This window comes from Aedes aegypti, chromosome 1, assembly GCF_002204515.2.
Source record: "Aedes aegypti strain LVP_AGWG chromosome 1, AaegL5.0 Primary Assembly, whole genome shotgun sequence".
Lineage (NCBI taxonomy): Eukaryota > Metazoa > Arthropoda > Insecta > Diptera > Culicidae > Aedes > Aedes aegypti.
Genome location: NC_035107.1, coordinates 167,613,622 through 167,635,618, shown reverse-complemented (window position 1 = coordinate 167,635,618; position 21,997 = coordinate 167,613,622). Strand labels below are relative to the sequence as shown.

General features: G+C 37.5%; 1 protein-coding gene and 1 long non-coding RNA gene across 2 annotated transcripts; one reads left to right on the top strand and one right to left on the bottom strand.

Moving 5' to 3' along the window:
• Positions 1–6,620: 6,620 nt before the first annotated feature.
• Positions 6,621–20,473, bottom strand: LOC5568279 (splicing factor U2af 38 kDa subunit). The gene is made up of 3 exons (XM_001657926.2): positions 20,282–20,473; positions 20,054–20,208; positions 6,621–7,399 (listed from the first exon to the last, which is right to left on the bottom strand). Exons 1-3 carry the CDS (start codon positions 20,323–20,325, stop codon positions 6,858–6,860), a joined length of 741 nt encoding a protein of 246 aa, XP_001657976.1. The 5' UTR covers positions 20,326–20,473; the 3' UTR covers positions 6,621–6,857.
• Positions 18,194–18,985, top strand: LOC110679134. The gene is made up of 2 exons (XR_002502244.1): positions 18,194–18,517; positions 18,591–18,985. It is a non-coding gene; the product is annotated as an uncharacterized LOC110679134 (long non-coding RNA).
• Positions 20,474–21,997: the final 1,524 nt, after the last annotated feature.

Below are 21,997 nucleotides of genomic sequence, written 5' to 3'. Positions count from 1 at the left end.
ACCCATCTTCAAGCTTCGGTGATTTGAAATAAATGAAAATTTGCTGCAAAACCAGCAACACGGTTGCTGCGATGAATTTTGGTTTTACCAGTGGCGATACCTACCATGATGGACGGACGTGACGGAAGCGTACCAGTGGCACCAACAAGAAAAAAAACTTTTTGCTCTATGGACCAATGCAAGCGTTCACTCGTTGACGTTTGAGCGGTGCCGTGTTATTTACGTGACCATGGAAACAAGTGAATTCGGCACCGCTCAAACGTCAAATTAGTGAACTCGTGCACTGGTCCATTCTTTGCATCATTCCATTCGCTTTTTCTTTCTTTCGTGAGCAGTGAACGCAAACACGTCTAAATTCAAATTTTCTTTATTAAATCGTTTTGAGTTGAAAAACAATGTGTTAGTTATTCCACAAACAATATTACAGTCCGATCAAGTGAATTGGCCGCAACACCCCCTATGAGCCTATGCATGCTATAAAACGTTTGACTTTTACTGTGCACCCTGTTTTCAAGTTGTCCGTGAGAGAGAGCGAGACAGCACCAACACACGGCGCACAGTAAAAGTCAAAAGAACAAAAGAATTTATGGCACGTATAGAGGCTCATGATCCTATGCATGCTATAAAACGTATGACTTTTACTGTGCGCCCTGTTTTCAAGTTACCCGTGAGAGAGAGCGAGACAACACCAACACACGGCACAGTAAAAGTCAAAAGAACAAAAGAATTTATAGCACGTACAAAGGCTCATTGAAGCACTCAGTATGATGTTTTTTGCCTGTTGAAAGATACGATTCACACCGTGCAAATCAAATGGAGAGTCACTTCACTCGAGTCGAGTATTGTCACCTCGCTATACGACACCGACAATTGTCACCTCATGCCACTTGTAGAATAAACTCAATTTTTTATCTTTAAGCCTGATTCGCTGCTGACAAGTAATTTCTCAGCCTATCTTGATGCATGGGAAATTTCTGCAAGGAAATGATCAAGTATGCGCTTTTTTCTGATCGCAGTACGCAGTTGAAAAGAAATGTCAGTTCAAATGGGAGTCGCTGTAGGAAATTCCTGCAAGGAATCGGCAAGAAATTTCTTTAGCGATTCCTTTTCAGTAGCAAATCAGGCTTTAAGCTAAGTATGCTGTTTCGCTCAAGAAAAGTAAAGAAATTCCTTGACTGAAAGGGTCAAGAAATTTCCTACAGAGAGCCCCCTTTGAAGTGACATTTCTTCTCAACTGCGTACTGCGATCAGAAAAAAGTGATTTTGTTCACCATCTCTTGGGAGAAATTTTCCACGCATCGAGATAGGCGATTCCTTTTCTTGTCAGTAGCAAACCGGCCTTTAAGGCCTCATTCGCGATCCATTACGCTGAATCGTGAAGAGAGGATCAGCGATGGTGAACATGTCGGGACACCGATAAGGGTGCTATACTGTGCCAGCGGCGGAAGCGGGGAAGTCGAGAGGAGCACAAGGGTGCCCCGCGACGCAACAAAGGTAGAACAATGGATCTGTAAGTGATCAATAGGAAAGGGACAAGGAAAGAATAGCAGTTAGGATGAATGACAGGGCAGTTAGCGCCAATTAAAATGGTTTAATCAGATTCTTTCCGTGTTGGACTTAATTTGATTAGAGAACGACTGTCGTCTTCTAACGATAATTCTCGAAAACTTATTCATATAGACTCAAGTCAAAAAAGTTTACAAACTTACTTTATCGATCCTACGTGTTTCGCAGACAAAATTCTACTCGTTTCGCTCTGAACCAACTTAATTTTTCACTTTTAGAACGTTTAATTTTCGGATTTACAAAACGACGAAAGTAAGATTTTCAACTTTCGCAACCTAACCACTACTTTCGTCGCCTCGCTGTATGGAGAGACAAAGTGACTTAACCACGAATCAAAACAAAACACTACTTGAGTCGATTTTACACTGGTAGAAAAACGTCGCAAGTAAATGAATAAAACGGCTTATCATTTTGTCATAAAATTCTTCTGTTAAATAATAGGAACTCCATAGTTTTTGAGCGCGAGCTCATTGTATGCAAAATTTGAGCAATGTACACGTCGAAAAAATGTTAAAAAGGTGATACGTTTTAAAACAGTTTTAGAAAACAGGTTGTGATTCTTCTGAATTAATTTTCTCAAAACCGCATGGAAGTTACTTACGTCGATTTGAAAAAGTAATCGAGAATTAACACAGGGTGTCTACTACCTGGAAAAACCTGGAAAACCTGGAATTCTCAGGGAATTTTATTCAACCTGGAAAAAACCTGGAATTCTCAGGGAATTTCGGCTACACTCAGGGAAATTATTTTGAAACTATAATAAATGGTAGAATATGTCGTTTATGTGACAAAACATTCCCTCAATCAAAAAATTTTTCGGCTGCGCCGCTATCAAAACACTAGTTGATTTGATCAGTCCTTATACGGTTTTTTATTAATCAGCATAAACAATGTTTAGACAAGTAATCAGAACTTAAGATTGCCAAACTGGTAGAGGCAAGTACAGTTCAGTTGGGTGTCGTTCATGAGCAGTTGATAAGTTGAAAACACTAAAAAAATACATTTCTCAGAAGCAATTTTTTTTAGAGTCTTAATCACCATTTTAATGCAAAATTCCAGTTTGGTAATGGTCTCTAAAGCCTATATTGTAATAAAAATTATCTCTTAAGCAGTGAATCCTGGTACAAAATGCTAGAGGTTAAAGAGAAACCTATTAGGCGACTATTCTACAAATTCTTAATGATATTTTTGTCAGATCTCGAGGAATGCTTCAGGAATTTGTAATTTCTCCAGTAATTTCTTCTTGAATGTTTTCAGAAATTTCTCCAGGGAGGCTAACAGCGATTTTTCAATGGATAGGTACAGGAATTTCCTCAGAATTCGGTCCAAAAATTCTAGAGCACTCCGAAGCTTCCACAAAAGATTATCCCAAATTTTTTGGATAATCGTTTCGACATTTTCCACAAATTCCTTCATATATTCCAGGCATTTTCATAAGTGTTTTTTCAATTATTCATCCACGATTACTCTTAGAGTGCGTCGAGAACGCCCGAGAAGTCGTCAGTTATTTTTCCCTCTCGGGTGACGCGTTTCTTTTCTGCCGGGCAGTGCGTCGAGAAAGTCCGAGCAGTGTGTCGAGAACGCCCGAGAAGTCGTCAGTTTTTTTTTCTCGGGTTGCGCTTTCTTTGGAGTGCATGGAAAAAGCCCGAGTAATTTTAGTTTGTTTTTCCTCGGGTCGCGCGCCCTTTTTTTCTGAGTGCTTCTGAGGCCGAGCAAACGAGTGAAGCTGAAAGTGGATTGTGGCTGCTCAATCAAGGATGAAGGATCAATTGGTGAGCTCGTCTCATGCTTTTTTTCAAATCTGTAAAATATGTATGACCGCACATTTTATCGTTACATAAATATGATTTTTCAACAAACTATGACACTGAAAGTGTCGACATAAACTCTTATTCATAACTTTTTTGTTTTATATTTTTTATATAAAATCCCTTACCTATATTTTTATAAATAAAAAAAGCTTTGAATGGTTCGGTCTGTTTGTCCGTGCTAGAAGTGTAGACTTGCAAAACTTTCATTATATTCAAAAAACGTTGAATGGTTCGCCACTGTAAGTGTCGGCATAAGAATATTATGTGATGGTCAAGCCAATCGTTTTTTTTTTTCAATTTGAGTAAAATATCCAAACAGCTGTAGGAATGTTGCTTTTAGCTACATGTTCAACAAACTTTGAATGGTTCGTCACTTCAAGTAATGACATTATTTTCTCATATTTGAAAATTTTCCATGTAAATTGAAAATATTATATTCCTAAGTATGTTTATATCTCACAAATAATCGTTTATCATGGTCTAATCGCTTATCAAAAAAAAAAATCCTGTGACCCAACGATCCTCCCCATTAACAACCATCCAACCTTTGTGGAGATGCAGAGGAAAACACGGTCTCCAAATAGCAAAGGTTACACACTAACATTCCTCCCTACAATCCCACCTGACTGCAGTCTAAGCTAAGCTAAGCTAAGCTATTCATCCACGATTACTCTTAGGACCTGCTCCAAAAATCCGTCGGGCATTATTCGATTATATCTATTATGAAGAAGATCTTGATAATTTTAATTCCAGGATTCCTCATTAGGTTCCTACAGAAATTTCTCTTCGAATGTCTCCAGCATATCTTCAAAATATTGTTGCTGTGGTTCAAACATTTCTCTAATAATTTTTCAAATTAAATTGCCCAATCTCTGTGGATTATTTAAAACTTTATTCAAAGTTTAGGAATTCTGTCCTAATTTCTCCAAGCAATTCCTTCAAAACGTCTTGTAGAAAATTATATTAGAGATTATATTTTTTTATATTTTAGGAAGAATTTCATCAAACATTTAGGAGGTCTTTCTGGTAAAGATGCATCGAAGCACAGCCACGGATTTTCAAGAGTATAAGTCTAGAGAACCAGACAGCCGTTTATGCTGAACATTTAACTCACTTGTCACTCGCTGGAGGTGACCTATCGATCAAATTTTCAGTGTGAATAGTTGTCAGGTTCTCTAGTTTTGTGCTCTTGAAAATTCAAGATTTGTCTTGGATGCATCTTCACCTTCAGAGATCCTGGTACGAATTCAACAAGGCGTACTTAGAACTCACACAAGTTTCATCTTAGGTTACTCCAGGATTGTCTTTCGAAATTCAACGCCGCAGATTTTTGTTTTATTTCTCCAAAACAATCTAAAAAATTTCCTTGAAATTTCGCCGGATTAATGACATGAAAAAATATTTAATAATTTTATTGAGAAATTTTCCAAAAAATAAAATTGGAGGAATTCCTGAAGGAATTATTATTATTGTCTTTATTAACGAGACTGTCAACCCTTGGCTGGTTCGTCCCAACTTTCTGAAGGAATTTTGAATTCTTGACGATGCTTTAAACGGGAATGCTGGAGGTAGTCCTAGAGAAATCAATGGAATAATTTGTGGATGGATGATTCCTGATGTGGTTATCTTTAGAAAAAAATCCAGATTGAATCAATGAAGGAATATAAAACGAAATTCTTGGAAGAATTATTTAGAAAGTTCGTGCAAAATCTCAAAACAAACTCTTAAAGAAATCAGCGGAGTAATATGTTAAAAAAGCTAAAGCAAATCGAGATGCTATACTTGTCGTAATGTCATAAGAAATTCAAAAAAATGGCATTAGAAATATACTTCGAAAAATGTGTGTTCAACTTCGGAATCAAACTCTCATCTCGTGCTCCCTGATAGGTTTTTTTTAGTATTCACAATTCATTCATTTTTTTTTAAGCAAGAGGCCATTAAAGTTATTATTTGCAATACGATCATACTACCTGCCCATACCATACCATACCAGCCCGGATTTCCCCAAAGCAAAAAATACAAAACGATCTCTAGAAAAAAAATATTGCATGTCCATCGCTGATGTCCATACATCTGAATCCAATTTTAAGGGAAAGGTTTTTTTTTTTCTTAATTGATTTTCGTGTCAATTAAATGAAAACCACAAAATTGTTTGATTTTTTTTTCATATGTTTACACGTTAAGAACAAAAAATATTATTGTTTTATTGAAGCGAAAAATACTTTGTTAAATAAATTTATTTCGCCTTTCATTTGAAAAAAGTTTTTAATCATCATCAAATCGTCAAATTAACTACAGTGATACCTCCATGAGTCGATGTTCCATGACTTGATGTCGACTCATGGAACCATACTAAAAACAAAATTTCATGGTTACTATGATGGTCCTTACAAGCAGGTTTGCAAAGGATTGCTGTTCCATGATTTGATATTTCCATGAGTCGATGGTCCCTTCAATATCGACTCATGGAGGTTTCACTGTATTCACATATTTTGGAGAATTTTTAACCTGGAATTATTTTTTTGAAACCTGGAAATCTCAGTGAATTTCATTTCTGTAAATGAGTAGACACCCTGTAACAGCATAACCAAGGGGAGGGCAAACCTGAGATTTTAACCTTGGCTTTTCAGTGTGTAGAGCTTAATTGCTAATCTCAAAGCTATAACCCACACTTATTAGAGGGTCATATTGCATATTGTGACAAAATTTGAGCTAAGTAACTTTTGCAGGGGGCGAAGTGATTTAAAAATGCCAAGAATAGAATATCCCCCCTCTCTCTCATAAATGACCACGTAGTTTTTGGACGATATTATGAAATTCAACCCGATTTCTTGTGTCGAATTTTTATAAGGGCTTCCTTTGAATTTCGAAAGTCCATATGCCTGAGTGTCTTTCTAACATCGACGCTGATCTTTGTTTATATTTTCCACCAGCACTCTTTAAGTAGTGTTGGTGACATGTAACGTGTATGTACACGAGCGCAGAAACCACTATGGAGTGGTGGCACAGACAAACATACGTAACACTGATGAAATTTCCATTGACCATACAATTAACGATCATTTTCAAATTCGCCGTATTTATTTTTTTTAAACGGACACTATTTTTCCAAGGTTTTTTTTCAACTTGTGCAAAGTTAGGCCCTAGGTGCGCAAAGCATGGTGTGTATACGGTACAGTGTCTAGAATGCACTAAGAGATAATCCTGAGCTATTTTCGGATCAATTTATAAAGAAAACGACTATTTTTTCGGGAATTGTTGCATCTCGTTACTGTAAGTTTATTGACATAAAACAAATACTTGAAAATGTATTCAACTTATAGAGAAAATATAGCCAGTGGTAGAATTGGTTCTGATTGGCTAAAAGTTTATAGCATGGACAAAACTATAAGAATATCCTTAGTTATTGGATTTATGCAAACACAATTTACCTTTAACTAAAATGTTTGTTCACCAGCATCTGTGCAGAACGCTTTCGCCTCAGTATCTTCCCTTACGTCCATTGTCGTTTCGTTCGGGTCCCTTGCGATCGCGGCTTCGAGATCTGCGACGATCGCGTGGAGAACGGTCACGTCCACCTCCACCTCCGCCTCCGCCGCCTCCACCACCGCGCTTTGGAGAACGTGATCTTGATTTGGATCGCCCACGTCGTCTTGAGTACAGATACCGGCGCAGTTCTCGCGAAATTGGTTTCAGATGCATGAAGTTACAGAATCCCGACCGAGTGCATTCGCCCATTTCGTACTGACGGCAACAAGCCTCGCGAAAGTCGGTCACCGGCGACAACTCCGAATAGACCGGACGTCCTCCAAACCAACGGTTGTTCAGGTCTTTAGCAGCTCTTTCAGCATCTTCTTCGCGACGAAATTTAATATACACATTTCCTACCAAATGGTCGCCCAGGTTATCGCAAACGTTCATCTCTTCAATTTCTCCATACTTGTCCTCGCACTCGACGAATACGTCCTCGAAGAAATTGTCGTAATGCTCCTGCATTTCTTCATCGGATACGTTTGCTACCACTGAAATCGAAAGTGAAAACATTTTGAATAACGTGGAAATCTATTTTTTTGTGAACTTAGAAAGAATTGAGTTGTAATAAATTCAAACAATCTTGGTTTATAATTTTGATGACAAATATTTTCTTATTTTACTTTTATTTTTTTTAGAAGGCGTTTTGGTCCTATTTCTGCGCAACTCTACACTGAACAGAGGAATCATGTAAGATTTATCTGAAATCATACATAGTTTTTTTCCATGTAGTTTTTCACATAACGTTCATCATAATATCACATAGACTTTGGCGAGTTGATTTTGATTAAAATCATCAGTCAAAGCATGTACATTTGATGTGAAAAACATATATGAATCATAAAACTTTGTCGATGAATTGTATGTGATACTCAGGTGATAAACAATTGATTTTTTAATGATTTTTATATAAGATTATGATAGATTTTAGGTGAGTTTAGATATGGGGTTTGCTTTAGTAAAATTGAATGAAACAATAATTGTAATTAAAATCCTTTATTGAACAAATAATCTGTATTAATCCTTAAAAGCTAATTACATTCAATCGAATTAAAATTATGCTTTAAACGAAAATATAAATGTTCTTCTATTCTATGTACCGTAATTGGTGGACTACTGAATGCATCGATTGGTATTATTTCAACTAGAGGTAAAGCTTCGTATGCTACATAAGCCATGTAATGGTCGTCAAAAATTCCAGATTTCCACATTCTAGCAAGAAAATAATATTGTTCATTTTCCTGCATAATGTCTAGTATTTGGAACAAACATAAAATATTACTGACAAACAAAGTTAAAAAATTTCCGCTTCTGTAAGTTGTACCTTTGTAAACTATTTTGTTTGAGATGGCAACATCAAAAGTATTTTTAACGACCATAGGTTTACAAATATTATCATAGTAGCTAATTAGTCGAATATCACTGACAAAGAAATCTCCATAAACTTCATCCTTCATAAAAATACCATTAAGCAAATGATAGGCAAATTGCAAAGAAGCTTTCACACATAAAGTATAACATATATTTTTGCGAGACGACATAATATGTGCATATTGCTTAAAATTTTTGTGCATTGCTTCGTTTCTGAAACACATCATCTTTTCTATTGGTCCAGAACTTCGAATCAAACTTGGGTAATGCACGACAAAATGATGCTTAGGTTTCAAGTCCTTGTTGAACAACCGTGTGTACATTTCATGGTGTATTGCTATAGCTTCTTTAAGATTGTCTATTTCTGCTTCGGTAAAAGATCGTTTGAGACACATATCAACTAGCTTAATTAATGCTTTGCAATAATTCCAAATTTCATCTCCCCTTGGTACAAAGCAGCCAACAATCAAAGGAAAGTAATGAATTAATAATCGCATCTCACTGGATGTTACTTTAAACGAAACTGACCTTTTTTTCTCTTTGCTATTGTAACTACTAGTTATATCGGGCATCCTTTGTAGCTCGCTATCAGAGCAATGTTTACTAAATATTTTTTCTTTGGTGGTTGAATTGTTGAACAGTGAAAAAATGTTTTTCGTGAATGCAATAATCCAAAATTTCTACCAATCCATACTTGCATATCCCACCGCTAAAAAGATCATGCATTGCATCTACACTTCTATTTTCCGTTACATGGAATGATGGTAAGTCGTTAAAAATTGAATTACCTGCTATACCTGTTTCACTCTGGTTATTCAGTTCTAAGTCTTCGTCGTAATCATGTTTTCTGCGCATGCAATCTGCATGTTCCTTGACATCAACTTGAAGCAAGTCCTTTGGTCTCCGACAGAAACGACAGTAAAACGTGGCGTTGAAACCACTGGAAAATTGCAACATTGTATGCAACCCCAAGTTATCTCCCTGCAGCAAGCACAGAATAATTCGTACATTTACAGACTTTCCTTTAACGTTCAATTTGATTCCATTTTCTTCCATAGACTTGAATTTGTCAATCATTACAGCTAATAGCTTATTGATGCCAGTAACTTTCATATCCACTTTTTTGATCATTCCTGCCACAAATATATGAGAAAGCTTCGAGCGGAACTGGTCAGGTACGGTTGGGAAATTATAGTAGATACCACAAATCGAGTGTCTGTTAGAATGTGAACTTTGCGAGTCGTTTATCTCGAATTCGTCAGAATACAGCCAAACTGGAACAATAATGTCCCCTTCATACTTTTGACAAATTTGTTTCCATTTGGAGCCATTCACGAAATTCAAAAAGCTGTCTGATTCTTGAAGTTTTGTAGTGTGGTCCAATATTGTGTCCAATGTATTATTTGATTCCAGAAAAGTTGAAATTTGAAATTCATTCGGCATCATTATCATATAACTTTTGTTGTTTTCGATTTCTTTTTCTTCTTCAATACATATTTCTCTTTTCAAAAGATCTTCAGTCTTATCAATACATATTATGGATGGCAATTGCAACCCTTGCTTTTGCTTCAAGTGATTGAACAGTTTATGATCGGAGCTAACGGATTTGAAAATGTTTTTCATTTTTGAGATGTAGCTTTCATAAAAAAAAAACAAATCTGGATTAGGTGCTATCATTTGAAGATCTTGTAACTGATTAGCTATCTCTGTGAACATTGAATCTATTCCTCTTTGAATATCATATACATCTTTCCTGCTAACATTCATTTTAACATGTAAACTAAGAGTAAATGCTGTAGCTGATCTCTCGATTTCATTCATTTTGTCGGAAAATCCCCCTTCGCTCTCGCTACTGAGTTCCATGCTGATTCTCTGCCGTTTTGTATTGTGATCTATACTCTCAGCCACAGTTCGATCATCCAAATCTGTTATATTACTTTGCGGGACATTCGTTCTGTGAACGCTTTCTGAGCTGCTGTGTCCGATAATGTGCTTCTTGAACGGATATAGTTTAGAAAAAATTTGGTTGCATACAGGAATGGTTGGTACGGTGCATCTATAGCGGTAGTTTACTGGAACTCTATGATGGTTTTTCAGATGACCGAGATATACAACAGCGCTCTCAAAATCCGACTTACAGTGTTCAAACATGCAGTTCATCATGATTCACTGTTAAAGGACCTTCCGCTTGAGTCAGGAAATTGTGGAGACGATTTACACTTGCGTACGACTCACGTTGCTCAATGCCATAGATAGAGTTGCTGATGAAATGCCAAACAAGCTTGGATATCTTCGAGTAGGGTAAACCGAACAGATGTGTGAGTTTGACCAGCACGTCGATTGCCCTTGCAAATGATGTAAACTCATAGCACAAGTCCGTGTAACTCACATAGTAACGGCCGGTTAAGTTTTCCGGACCTGTTCCTACGGCGACTAGTTTTGGTGAAATAGGTAGCTTTCGATCAACATACGACGCGTAAATCGATTGAACTTTCTCAACGATTTTCTCGCATGAATCGACAAATACAACCGTATCCTCTTGAGCCACACAAATGGTTGGTTTGAACTTTGCACTAGCGACGATTGGTGGAAGCACCGTATTCAATCCAAGTAGCAGTGCGCACAGCTTGGTATCTAGAAACATAAAATATAAGAGTTAAATGAATTGCTAGTGTTTCTTTTTTAATGTGCAAACCTTGGCTAACATTACTGCTGGTTAAATATTTCAACAACTTCACAGCTGAGGGATCGGTGGCTTTTTTAGCGATGAACGTAGTTATTGCAACTGCTGCCGATTCAAGCTTAAGCAGTCCATCTGAGCAACCAATATTCAGGAATTTGAAGTCGACATCCACCTTTTGATAAAAGAATTATAAATGAAAAATGACAATTGAAATAAGATTACCGTCAGACGTGGCTACTTTGAACAGCTACATTTTGGATTTATTTGCAGCATAAATATTAATCTGAGCATTTTTGTGTCTTCAACGCTTTTATTATCCCACATAGGGTGCAGAACCACTTGGGCACTTCCATGATTCACTTTGGCATGGGGGGGTTTTCTCGGCCGAATTGTCTGACACTTTGCAATATGGAGCACTTCACTACAACGCATATTGTGGTCAAATATGAGCTTTTGTAGCTTTCAAAAAAAACCCACTGCCGAAGTCAATCAAAAGTGCCAAGAATTGGGTCCGGCTCCCTATGCTCTACAAAACGACATGCAAATTTATTGTAATAATATCAACAATAACAGGATACACTAGTCAATATTTTTCAAAAAAGTCTGAGCAAGCTACAAAACATTTGCTAGGGAGCCGAATCCTGTTCTTGGCACTTTAGAATAACTTCGGCAATGGTTTTTTTTTGAAGTTATCGAACTCATATTTGGCCACAATATGCATCGCATTAATGAGCATCTTATTGCAAAGTTTCAGGTCAATTCGGTTGGGAATACCCCCATGCCAAAGTGAATCTTGAAAGTGCCCAAGTAGTTCTTTTCTGCCCATATTCGCATAACAGTCCCATGTAGATAGGAAATACAATACCATGTGAGACTGTTATGCGAATATGGACAGTTTACCCTATGTAAAAGGTATATCACAAAGCTATGCAATCGTTATGTTTCATCAACATTTGTAAAGTTGAAATAGTGTGGAAAAGCCCCATCTGACGGTATTTTTCAAACTATTTAAGTATAAAGCTATTACTTACTAGTTGAAATCCATGAGCAGTCTTGAAGTGTGAGTACTTGGACAACAGCATAGGCAGTGAATCTCGATTTTGAAGATATTTTCTTCTAATCGGGAAACTGGATTTCCACTTCTCCAGTACAACAGACCAAGGTTCCTGGTTCAAGGTTAACCATTCTGTGGCTTCGACAGAAGAAGGATCAGCAGATGTCTCGGGCCTTGCTGTTAGTTTGGCTTGCTTGCAGTGTTGTTCTTCGTTCAGATCTGTTTTACGTTTCTTTTGCTTCAGATTAGAAATTTTGTTGGCGATCTTACCACCGTGGTTCCGTCGTTGGCCGCTTCTGCAGATGAAGTAATTTTCCTACAAACAAATCAACATGTAAACATTACAATTTTCCTCAATTCCCGTTACTGTTGCTTACCTTCCGCTCAAACTTGAAAAGACTTTTTATAGCCAACCAATAACTTTCCAGATCTTCCGTAAGTAATTTACGTCTGTGGTTCAGGTGGAATCGAGCGATGGTTCCGGCAAGTACATGCTGATTACTATCGGATAGTTCACAAATTTTTGCCTTCTCAATCAAACTTTTTCCCTCTTCGTTGCCATTCAAAAGAGACAGAAGCAGACCAGCTGTAAGCGTGATGGCCTTTTCCGAAATATGTTCCTCCTCAGAATAGGAGTGTTTCTCGTTGTTTGGTGTTCCCGCATCTACTGCTGATGTCCCATCTGGCTCGGCCACTGTCTTGGGCGTGGACTCTTGCTGATCAGAATCAACCGTTCTTGTTGTCTCGGAGCCTCCCTTCACCTGTTCCACTGGATTGGCGTTTGTATCCGCACCTCCGGCCGCTTCTTGATAATGCTCTGGATTGTCTGGTGTTTCTTCCGGCTGTTTTCCGTCGTCTTTGGCTTGCACCGGATTGGCGTTTGACTCCGCACCGCCGGCCACTTTTTGATACTGCACTGGATTGTCTGGTGTTTCTTCCGGCTGTTTTCCGTCGTCATCCGCTTGCACCGGTCCTCCCTGAACGTTTTCCTGTTTTACCAGTAAGTCAGGTGCTAGGACTTTGAGAATCGCTGCTTTCTGTAAACATTGACAATAGATTTACTTTTAATATTTGTTTGAAAACATTTAACTTACATTTCGTTTCCGCCAGGCATTTACGTATTCGAACACTTTGTGGTAATTCCAATTTATATCGCTCTGACTTAAGCTAGACTCAAAATCTTCCACTGAATATGTAATTAACTCATAAAAACGAATACCGCAGACTGAAAAAAAAAACAATTTAATTTTTTTATGCTTTTACGTAATTTTAAGGAACATACGTTGAAATACTTGCAGTGAATCCGCCGAGAATCCTAAATCCGCCAGAAGTTCGTCAACCAGATTCGCCATCTTGAAAAAACTGCTATAAAGCGACTAAATTTTCACATCAGCAAATCACATAGCATTTATCTGACAGCATACATGACTTTTGTTCATGTACAATCCAGAGGATTGGTAGATGAATATTATGAGGTTTCATAACGATTTTTATTGGTTTTGTACATGGATGTTATTAGGTACACATAAAATGGATAGGAATTCAATTAACGGAGAAGTATGTGACGTTTTTAATACTTTTCATGATATTTCTTGGTTCAGTGATATTCAATGTTAAGCTAGAATTACGGGTAGTTAGGGTAAAACCTACCCCCTTTTGATTTTTAATTTTTTGGTAACAGAAGGTAAAAACTACCATAATCCTTTCCATCTTATAAAAGGAAGCATTGTCAAAATCAGCCATTTAACCGAAAATTTCACTTATTTTTCACGAATACTTAATTTCACCTGGCCAATTTATTGGAATCCCTCTCATTACAACAACATGTCTCAACATGGTTTCAAATAAAGAGCTTTTGATTCATGTGGGAATAATATTAGTTGAGTTTTGAAAACATTAGGAGAAATCTTCCATTGTTGCAAGTATGTGTGTACGCAAACAGATTTTTGATATCCCTGAAGTAACTCAGGTAAATCAGATGTAAAATATTGTATAATATTGGCCCCAAAATGCTGCCTTGAGGAACACCAGCTCTTACAGGAATTCTGCATAGCAAGTTTCTGAGCCTTTTCGCAATTAGTTAGTAATCATTTGTTTTCCTCTTTCAAGGCTGAAATTGGCTCCCGAGGTTTTTTTTTTCAAAGTTTTTGATAATTTACAAAAGGGCTTAAGGTGAAGATTAATCAATGCCAAAGTTCAAATTTTCAAGAGCACAGATCTGGAGAATTAAACATCCGTTTGAGCTGAAAACCTAATCGATAAGTCACCGCCAGCTAGTGATCAATCGATTAAGTTTTCAGCTGAAACGGATGTTTGGTTCTCCAGATCCGTGCTCTTGAAAATTTGAACTTTGGCTTCGATTCATCTTCACCTTAAAGCTAGGGTTCAATTGAGAAATTTTGTTTTCAAAATTTTCGTTTAACAGAGAAAACCGAAGTTTCTGCAGATCCTGCCATATCATTTTCATAGCAGGATCGTGAGTGCGTTGAAATAACATTCTCTTCCAGTTTTTAATACGCATCAAGAGTTCAAGATCATCGTCTTTAATCACGGATTCGAATTTTACTTTACATTTTGGAATTGCTTCGAAAATGGAATGAGTTAAAGTTTCAAGAGCATTGTCAAAATAAAGTTTTGATTGCAAAGAAATATTAACATCAAGATGACTATCGATATAAGTTTCATATACCTATATATTCCAGTTGGCTCGTAAATGATTGAAAGTGGAGCTGATAGGATTGAGAATCGCTTCATGAGATATTGATCCATTCATTTACCCAAAAACACCGAGCTATACACTTGGTTACCGTTGGCTTTTAGAGCGAGATCATATGTTATGCGACAATTGTTTAAAACAATAGTGTCCAAGGTATTTGGAATCAATATACCTTTGTAGTATCGTTATTCTAATGTTTAAGGCTGATTTGCTACTGACAAGAAAATAAATCGCCTATTTCGATGCGTGGAAAATTTCCTCCCAGAAATGGTCCAGAAAATCACATTTTTCTGATCAAAGTACGCAGTTGAGATGAGATGTCATTTCAAAGGGGGCTCTCTGTGGAAAATTTTCTTGACCCATTCAGTCAAGAAAATTCTTTACTTTTCTTGAGCGAACAGCATACTTAGCTTTAAGCTAAGTATGCTGTTCCGCTCAAGAAAAGTAAAAATTTCTGCGGAAGAAATAGTCAAGAAATTTTCTACAGTGAGTTCCAAAGAAAAATGCTTTTCTTGACCACTTCTTGCAAGAAATTTTCCATGCATCGAGATAGGCGATTACTTTTCTGTTGAAGTGCATACTTCGCTTTAAGCTAAGTATGCTGTTTTGCTCAAGAAAAGTAAAGAAATTCCTTGACTGAAAGGGTCAAGAAATTTCCTACAGAGAGCCCCCTTTGAAGTGACATTTCTTCTCAACTGCGTACTGCGATCAGAAAAAAGTGATTTTCTTGACCATTTCTTGGAAGAAATTTTCCACGCATCGAGATAGGCGATTCCTTTTCTTGTCAGTAGCAAACCGGCCTTTAAGGTGAAACAGTTTGCTATCGTTTCATTACTTTTCAGCAGCGAATCAGGTTTATAAATAGAAAGTTCAACTAACAGGTTATTGTTTATAATAGATTACACGACACCACAAAAAGTCAAATAAGGCAATCTGACGTTTAATCACCTTTTTTTCTTGAACACGCACGCATATGGATTGTTTTCATACGGAAACAACAAAAAAATAAATCCCGTTTGATCTTGTTGCTGGAAAGAGAAGGGTGCGATAGCCTTATAGTGAACTTTTTGTTCAGTTCACTATTTGACGTTTGAGCGGGGCCATGTTTTCTACGTGATCATAGGAACGGCCGAATTTGGCACCGCTTAAAGTCTGCTTTGCTGCTGGAAAGTAAGGGCTTGTTCATATATTTCATAACGCTAAAATTGGTCTTTTTGAACACCCACCCACCCCCTTGTAACGCTTTTCGTATTGATACTTTTTTTATTTTTGTACGAACCGTAACAATTTTTGGACACCCACCCACCCCTCAAAGCGTTATGAAATTTGTGAATGGGCCCTAATTTCTTGGCCTATCTTGATACATGAGAAATTCCTGCAAGAAAAAGATCAAGAAAACGCTTTTTTCTGATCGCAGTACACAGTTGAAAAGAAATTTCGCGTAACTTTTCAAAACGTCCTAAGTAACAAATGTAAACAAATCGAGATTATCATTGCAAATCATTTGCGTTGCACCACTTAGCAGCACACTAGAACACTCGTTCTGATATATTAACAACAAATTAATCTATTAAAAGCTTAACAAAATGACCAATGTTCAAAACTGCATCGCTTTTAATCAATTGTTACATTGGACCTTTGATCAGAGAACCAACCACATGTCCTATGTAACATTTATGTATAAACACGATTCTAATGTTACATTGGACATTCCTGAATAAAGCTTTGAAATGGAGTTTAAAAGGTAGAATGATTTGTAGAAGCGTGTCTGAGACACTACTTAGATGTATAGAATGCCATAATAACTGCTTCTCAATCATTTCAGTCGATATTTTCAGAGTCGCACTGCCTCGCAAAATTGAAAACGCTCAAGTGACAAAAAGAGAATGAGTTACACAAAACTGTATTTTGGTCTTTTTGCCAAACCATGTTTTACCGTTTCGCTGGATTGGATCAGCTGCAACTTCTCTTTTCATATTATTAGCACATTGCGTGCATATAGGGGAATGATATCAATCTGATTCAGATGCATGATCGATCAAGCATATAAATATGCTTCCCGGCAGCAACACGAGCAACGTACATGCGCGACTTGCTCACACATATTTTCAGAGCGATCAATCACCGAAGAGAGGAGAAGCTGTATGTATTTGTTAGGCGTGGGCTCCTTTCTCAAGTTACTACACAAGATGGACGGCGTCGTCTTCGTCATCATTCCCCACCGCAATTTCTTGTTTCCACCGACGGCTGGTGCTGATTGCAACACAGCCGTCACCACCACCACGTCATGCAGTGGGAAACTCACACATGATCATGTGGGCGAAACCGTCATAAAAAGGGGGGGGGGAATTGAGGGAGAATCAGTGAGAGAGCAAAATGTCCTACATACAGCTCAACGTTTCCCCTCCTTCTGTTGTTACATAGGACACATAGACGGAGGGGAAGAAGTGACGTCGTGGGATTGAATGAATCAAAACAAAGCCCAGCTGGTGTCTCCGATTAGCACACGGCAACAAAATGTCGAGATTTTCAGAGTCGCTCTGCCTCGCAATATTGAATGCGCTCAAATATTTAATATTAATGTTAATAAAAAAAGAGAACGAGGTACACAAAACTATATTTTGGCACGGCAGCAACACGAGCAACGTGCATGCGCGACTTGCGCACATATATTTGCAGAGCAATCATTCACCGAAGTGCGGAGGAGCTGTATGTATTTGTTTGGCATTGGTTTCCTACAACACAATCGACGGCGCCGTCATCGTCATCATTTCCTACCGCTATTTCTTGTTTGCGCCGACGGCAGGTGCCGAATGCAACACAGTCGTCACCACCCGTCGTGCAGTGGGTAACTCACACACGAACAAGTGTGGGCGAAACCAGCATTGAAACGGGGGGAAGATTGAGAGAGAAACAGCGAGAAAGCAAAAAGTCCCATGTACAGCTCAACGTTTCCCCTCCTTCTGTTGTTACATAGGACACATAGACGGAGGGGAAAAAGTGACGGCGTGGTATTGAATGAATCAAATTGTTGTTGTTTGTGAGGGACTTTAACCCGAAGGTCATTCGTCCCTTCTTCAAATGGATCAGAACAAAGCACAGCTGGTGCCTGCGATTATCACACTGCAACAAAATGAGCAGTTCAACTTGAATGTTGAAGCAGTTCAACGCACGTGGATACAAAATGAAATAAAACATGCTTGCTGTGTGCTCAAATCAACATGTCCGATGTTACTATAACTGAAACAAAATGAACGAAGTGAATGTCCAATGTAACAATTGTTGAAACAGAACGACCTATGTGATTTATTCTATGTACATATTTTTGGTCAAAACGTCCTATCTGATGTTTTTATAGATTTCAGTGTAATTTCCAAATAAATTGAAAAAAATTCATTTCTTACGTTGAACTCTATTACACTGCTTCCCTCTACAAGCAACACAGTGGGGAAAAATTGTTTCATTTTGATACAGTTTCAAAATACACTCAAAATAATCCAAACGTCATTGCTACGTGAAAAATCACGTAGATCATTCCGCATTCATTTTGCCTCCTATTCACTTGACTAAGGTAATAATTACCAGAGCATATATGAACTCTAAATGGAGACCCGGTGATTCTTACTGGGGCTACCAATCGCACTTACGTGAAAATCACGTAGGCATTTGAATTCATTTGGTCATCGCGTTCATTCTCTGTTGAGCTCAGTTGTCAAAATGGTGGTCGATACTAAAAAGAAGCTGCTGCTGCTGGACTTCAAACTAATTTTAAGAACAATTCCAAGGTAAATATTAGTTACAATCCTTAGAATTCCAAATTAATTTATACTTTATACCTTGTTTTACATCAATTTACAGAACGTTGATTGTTTTGAATGGAACTGACCCTGGACAAATTTGCGAGGAACGTGCGTTTCATGGACTGTTCCGACGGTCCCGTCGATCGATATCGCGATGGTGGTCAGTCAGTGTTTTGAAACCATTAATGGAATATAATAGTTTAATCCCTTAGTTATTTGTCCTTTTTTCAAAATAAACACATAAAAAAGCATGTGCAAAACAGGATTGATTTCCCTGAATTGATTCCGATAACTTTAAATGAAAATTTCCCTAGGATCTATTGAAAAGCTTTGTAAAAGCTACGTGAAAAATCATGTAGCTGTTACGTGGAACTTCGATGGAACTGATGAGGTTCACTTGTTCATGCGTTCATTCGGTGTTACCTATGATCCACGTAAGTGCTACGTAAAAAGTGCGATGGAAAAAAACCACGTATGTTTTCACGTAACAACGACGTGTGGATTTTTTTGAGTGTATATTTTCACAACCTTCAAGCTCGATTTACTCGAAATCTCGAAAACTTATTCAAACAGACTCAAGTCAAAAAAGTATACAAACTTACTTTATCGATTCTACGTGTTTCGCAGACGAAATTCTACACATTTTGCTCTAAACTAACTCGATTTTTCACTTTTAGAACGTTTACTTTCCGGAATTACAAAACGACGAAAGTAAGATTTTCAACTTTCGCTACCTAAACCTAACCACTACTTTCGCCGCTCTGCTGTATGGAGAGACAAAGTGACTTAACCACGAATCAAAACAAAACCCTACTTGAGCCGATTTTACTCTGGTACAAAAACGTCGAAAGTAACTGAATAAATCGGCTTATCATTTTGTAATAATTTTTTTGTGGGAAATAACAGGAACTCCCTAGTTTTTGAATGCGAGCTATTTGTATGCAAAATTTAAGCAATGTACACGGCGAAAAAATGTGAAAAAGGTGATTCATTTTAAAACAGTTTTAGAAGACAGGTTGTGATTCTTCTGAATTAATTTTCTCAAAACTGTATGGAAGTTACTTACGTCGATTTGAAAAAGTAATCGAGAAATGTGTGAATTGTTAGATAGGCCGTTTTGAAAAGTTACGCGAGAAATGTCGGTTCAAACGAGATCGCTGTGGAAAATTTCTTTAGCGATTCCTTTTCAGCAGCAATCAGGCTTAAACGTCAAATTAGTGAACTCGTGCATCAGTCCATGGACCACTAACATTACTCCGCTCAAACGTCAAATAATGATCTTGTGGATTGGTCAGGCTATCGACATGATGGAGACGCCATCTTCTATGGTGACAGAGGGCTCGATTGGCTTGTCAGATAGATCGGGCCCGGACATCCTGTCTACTGCAAATCGCTGCAGTTGATATAGGGCATGTCCATTGCCTGGGATTGGTTGATCATCCTTTTCTTTTATCACCTCGCTGAACTTTTAATTCTAAGAATAATCCTGGCAGCACTGACCATACGAGTTGTGATACTTACAATGACTTCCATCGGCAGATTTGGCCGAATTTTGCGGATTTACGTACAAATTCTGCAGCAAGCATGTTTGAGAGAATGTTGGCTTATTATGAATCCGAGAACAGCGATCACCGTGCCGGCAAGCTCCGATCTTGAAATAAAACGAGCAGTTGACCCTGGATCGAGAAACAAATGCCGGAAAGGTTAGCCATATTTTCTCAACTGTATTGATGAATGTACGCTACTTACTTGTCTTTTTCCGTACCGAAAATCGAGGCTAGATATTCAGCCATCGTTTGCGATATGAAATATACGATTAAAAGTCCTTATAGTTAGGTTTTTAGGCTGAATTGATCAACAGTTTTAAAAACCAAGCGATTCTTTCTGGAAGCTTACAAAAATGGCGAACCGACTCCTCGCCGTCACGGAGTTGTCAAATTTTGAGGTGACCAGCATCAGACGTCAGACAACGCTTTGCAACAGCCCTTCAGAAAGAAAAAAACAAGCGTAATATTTAAAAAGAATCTAACCGTAAAATGATAACTAAACAAACAGCCAATTCTGTGAACTTTTTTCAAATGGGCGAAACTAACATTGACATGAAATCGAGAAATCGACGTGTGAAGTTTCCATCCAGAAAATTAACTATTCATTTTTAATAAGAAAGGCTATTATTTCAAACATATCTCCATAGTATTTGGTTTTGAATGATTGACTATGTCGCTAATCAGTGTAATTACTATCATTGATTTTCCCAATAAATATTGGAAAAATTGTGATCACGCCCTTTCAAAATGATATATTTGATTACGCCCTTATCATGTATCGCCTATTGACAGATCAAAATTCAATTTCGCCCGCTTGCCAGACCTTTTTGTTTTTATTGTGTTTAATTTCGCCTGTTTACCGAGCCCGTTTACACTGAACGAAATCCCCCGCCTCGAATTGAATAATTTTTGACTCATCCGAGCCCCATACCTATTTTCAAACACAATCAAGATGATTTTCATCTTCGCGAAAATCAGTTGTTTACAAATCACTCCGAATGAAAATCATACAGTCTTAGAATGATTTTTATCATTCAAATAGATGTCTCTTGTTGAATGATTATCATTCACACATGTAAACAATCCCTTTTCCATAATAGTTATTAATTAAAAATAAATCAAATCTAGCGTAACATTTGAAAAGGGCCTATCTGCAAAACGTAAACATTGAGAAATTCTCAATTGAAGATTCCGTACCATATTTATAATTCCTATTTTAAACCCATTCGCATGTTTACTAGTTTCATACCTGTGTTCGACACCCATTAAAGTCTGTTGCGTGGCCCATTATGTTTCTAATCTCAAATAATACAACAACTCGTAAAAATTGTTGAATTCAAACATCATCGGCAGATAGGCCCTTTTATTAATCTTCAAACCAGTTAGGCCCTTTCAGTTAGGCCCTTTGATTGAACATGGTTTCAGTTAGGCCCTTTTATAATTTGCTAATTTACTTGATTTTTGAATTGGTTTGCATAAATCTTGAACAAAATTTAGCGATTATGTGAAAAAACACTATATAATAGCTAAATATTGGAAATTTTCGGTTGAAGATTCAGTACCATATTGATTATTCCTATTTCAAACCCATTCGCTTTTTACTAGTTTCATACTTGGGGAAGATCCAAAAATGACGTCCATCGTTTTTCGGGATTTCTAGAACCATTCTACCCCCTCTGTCACGCTTTTTCTAATACCCAATCCATGCACTGTCACATTTTCGTACATCCCCCCATTGGAGGAGGCCCCAATTGATGGACGTCATTTTCGGATAACCCCTTGTGTTCGACACTTATAATAGTCTATTACGTGGCTCACAACGATTTGAATTTGAAATAGCACAACAACTTGTAAAAATAGTTCAATTCAAACATCATCCGCAGATAGGCCCTTTTACGAATTTTCAAACCAGTTAGGC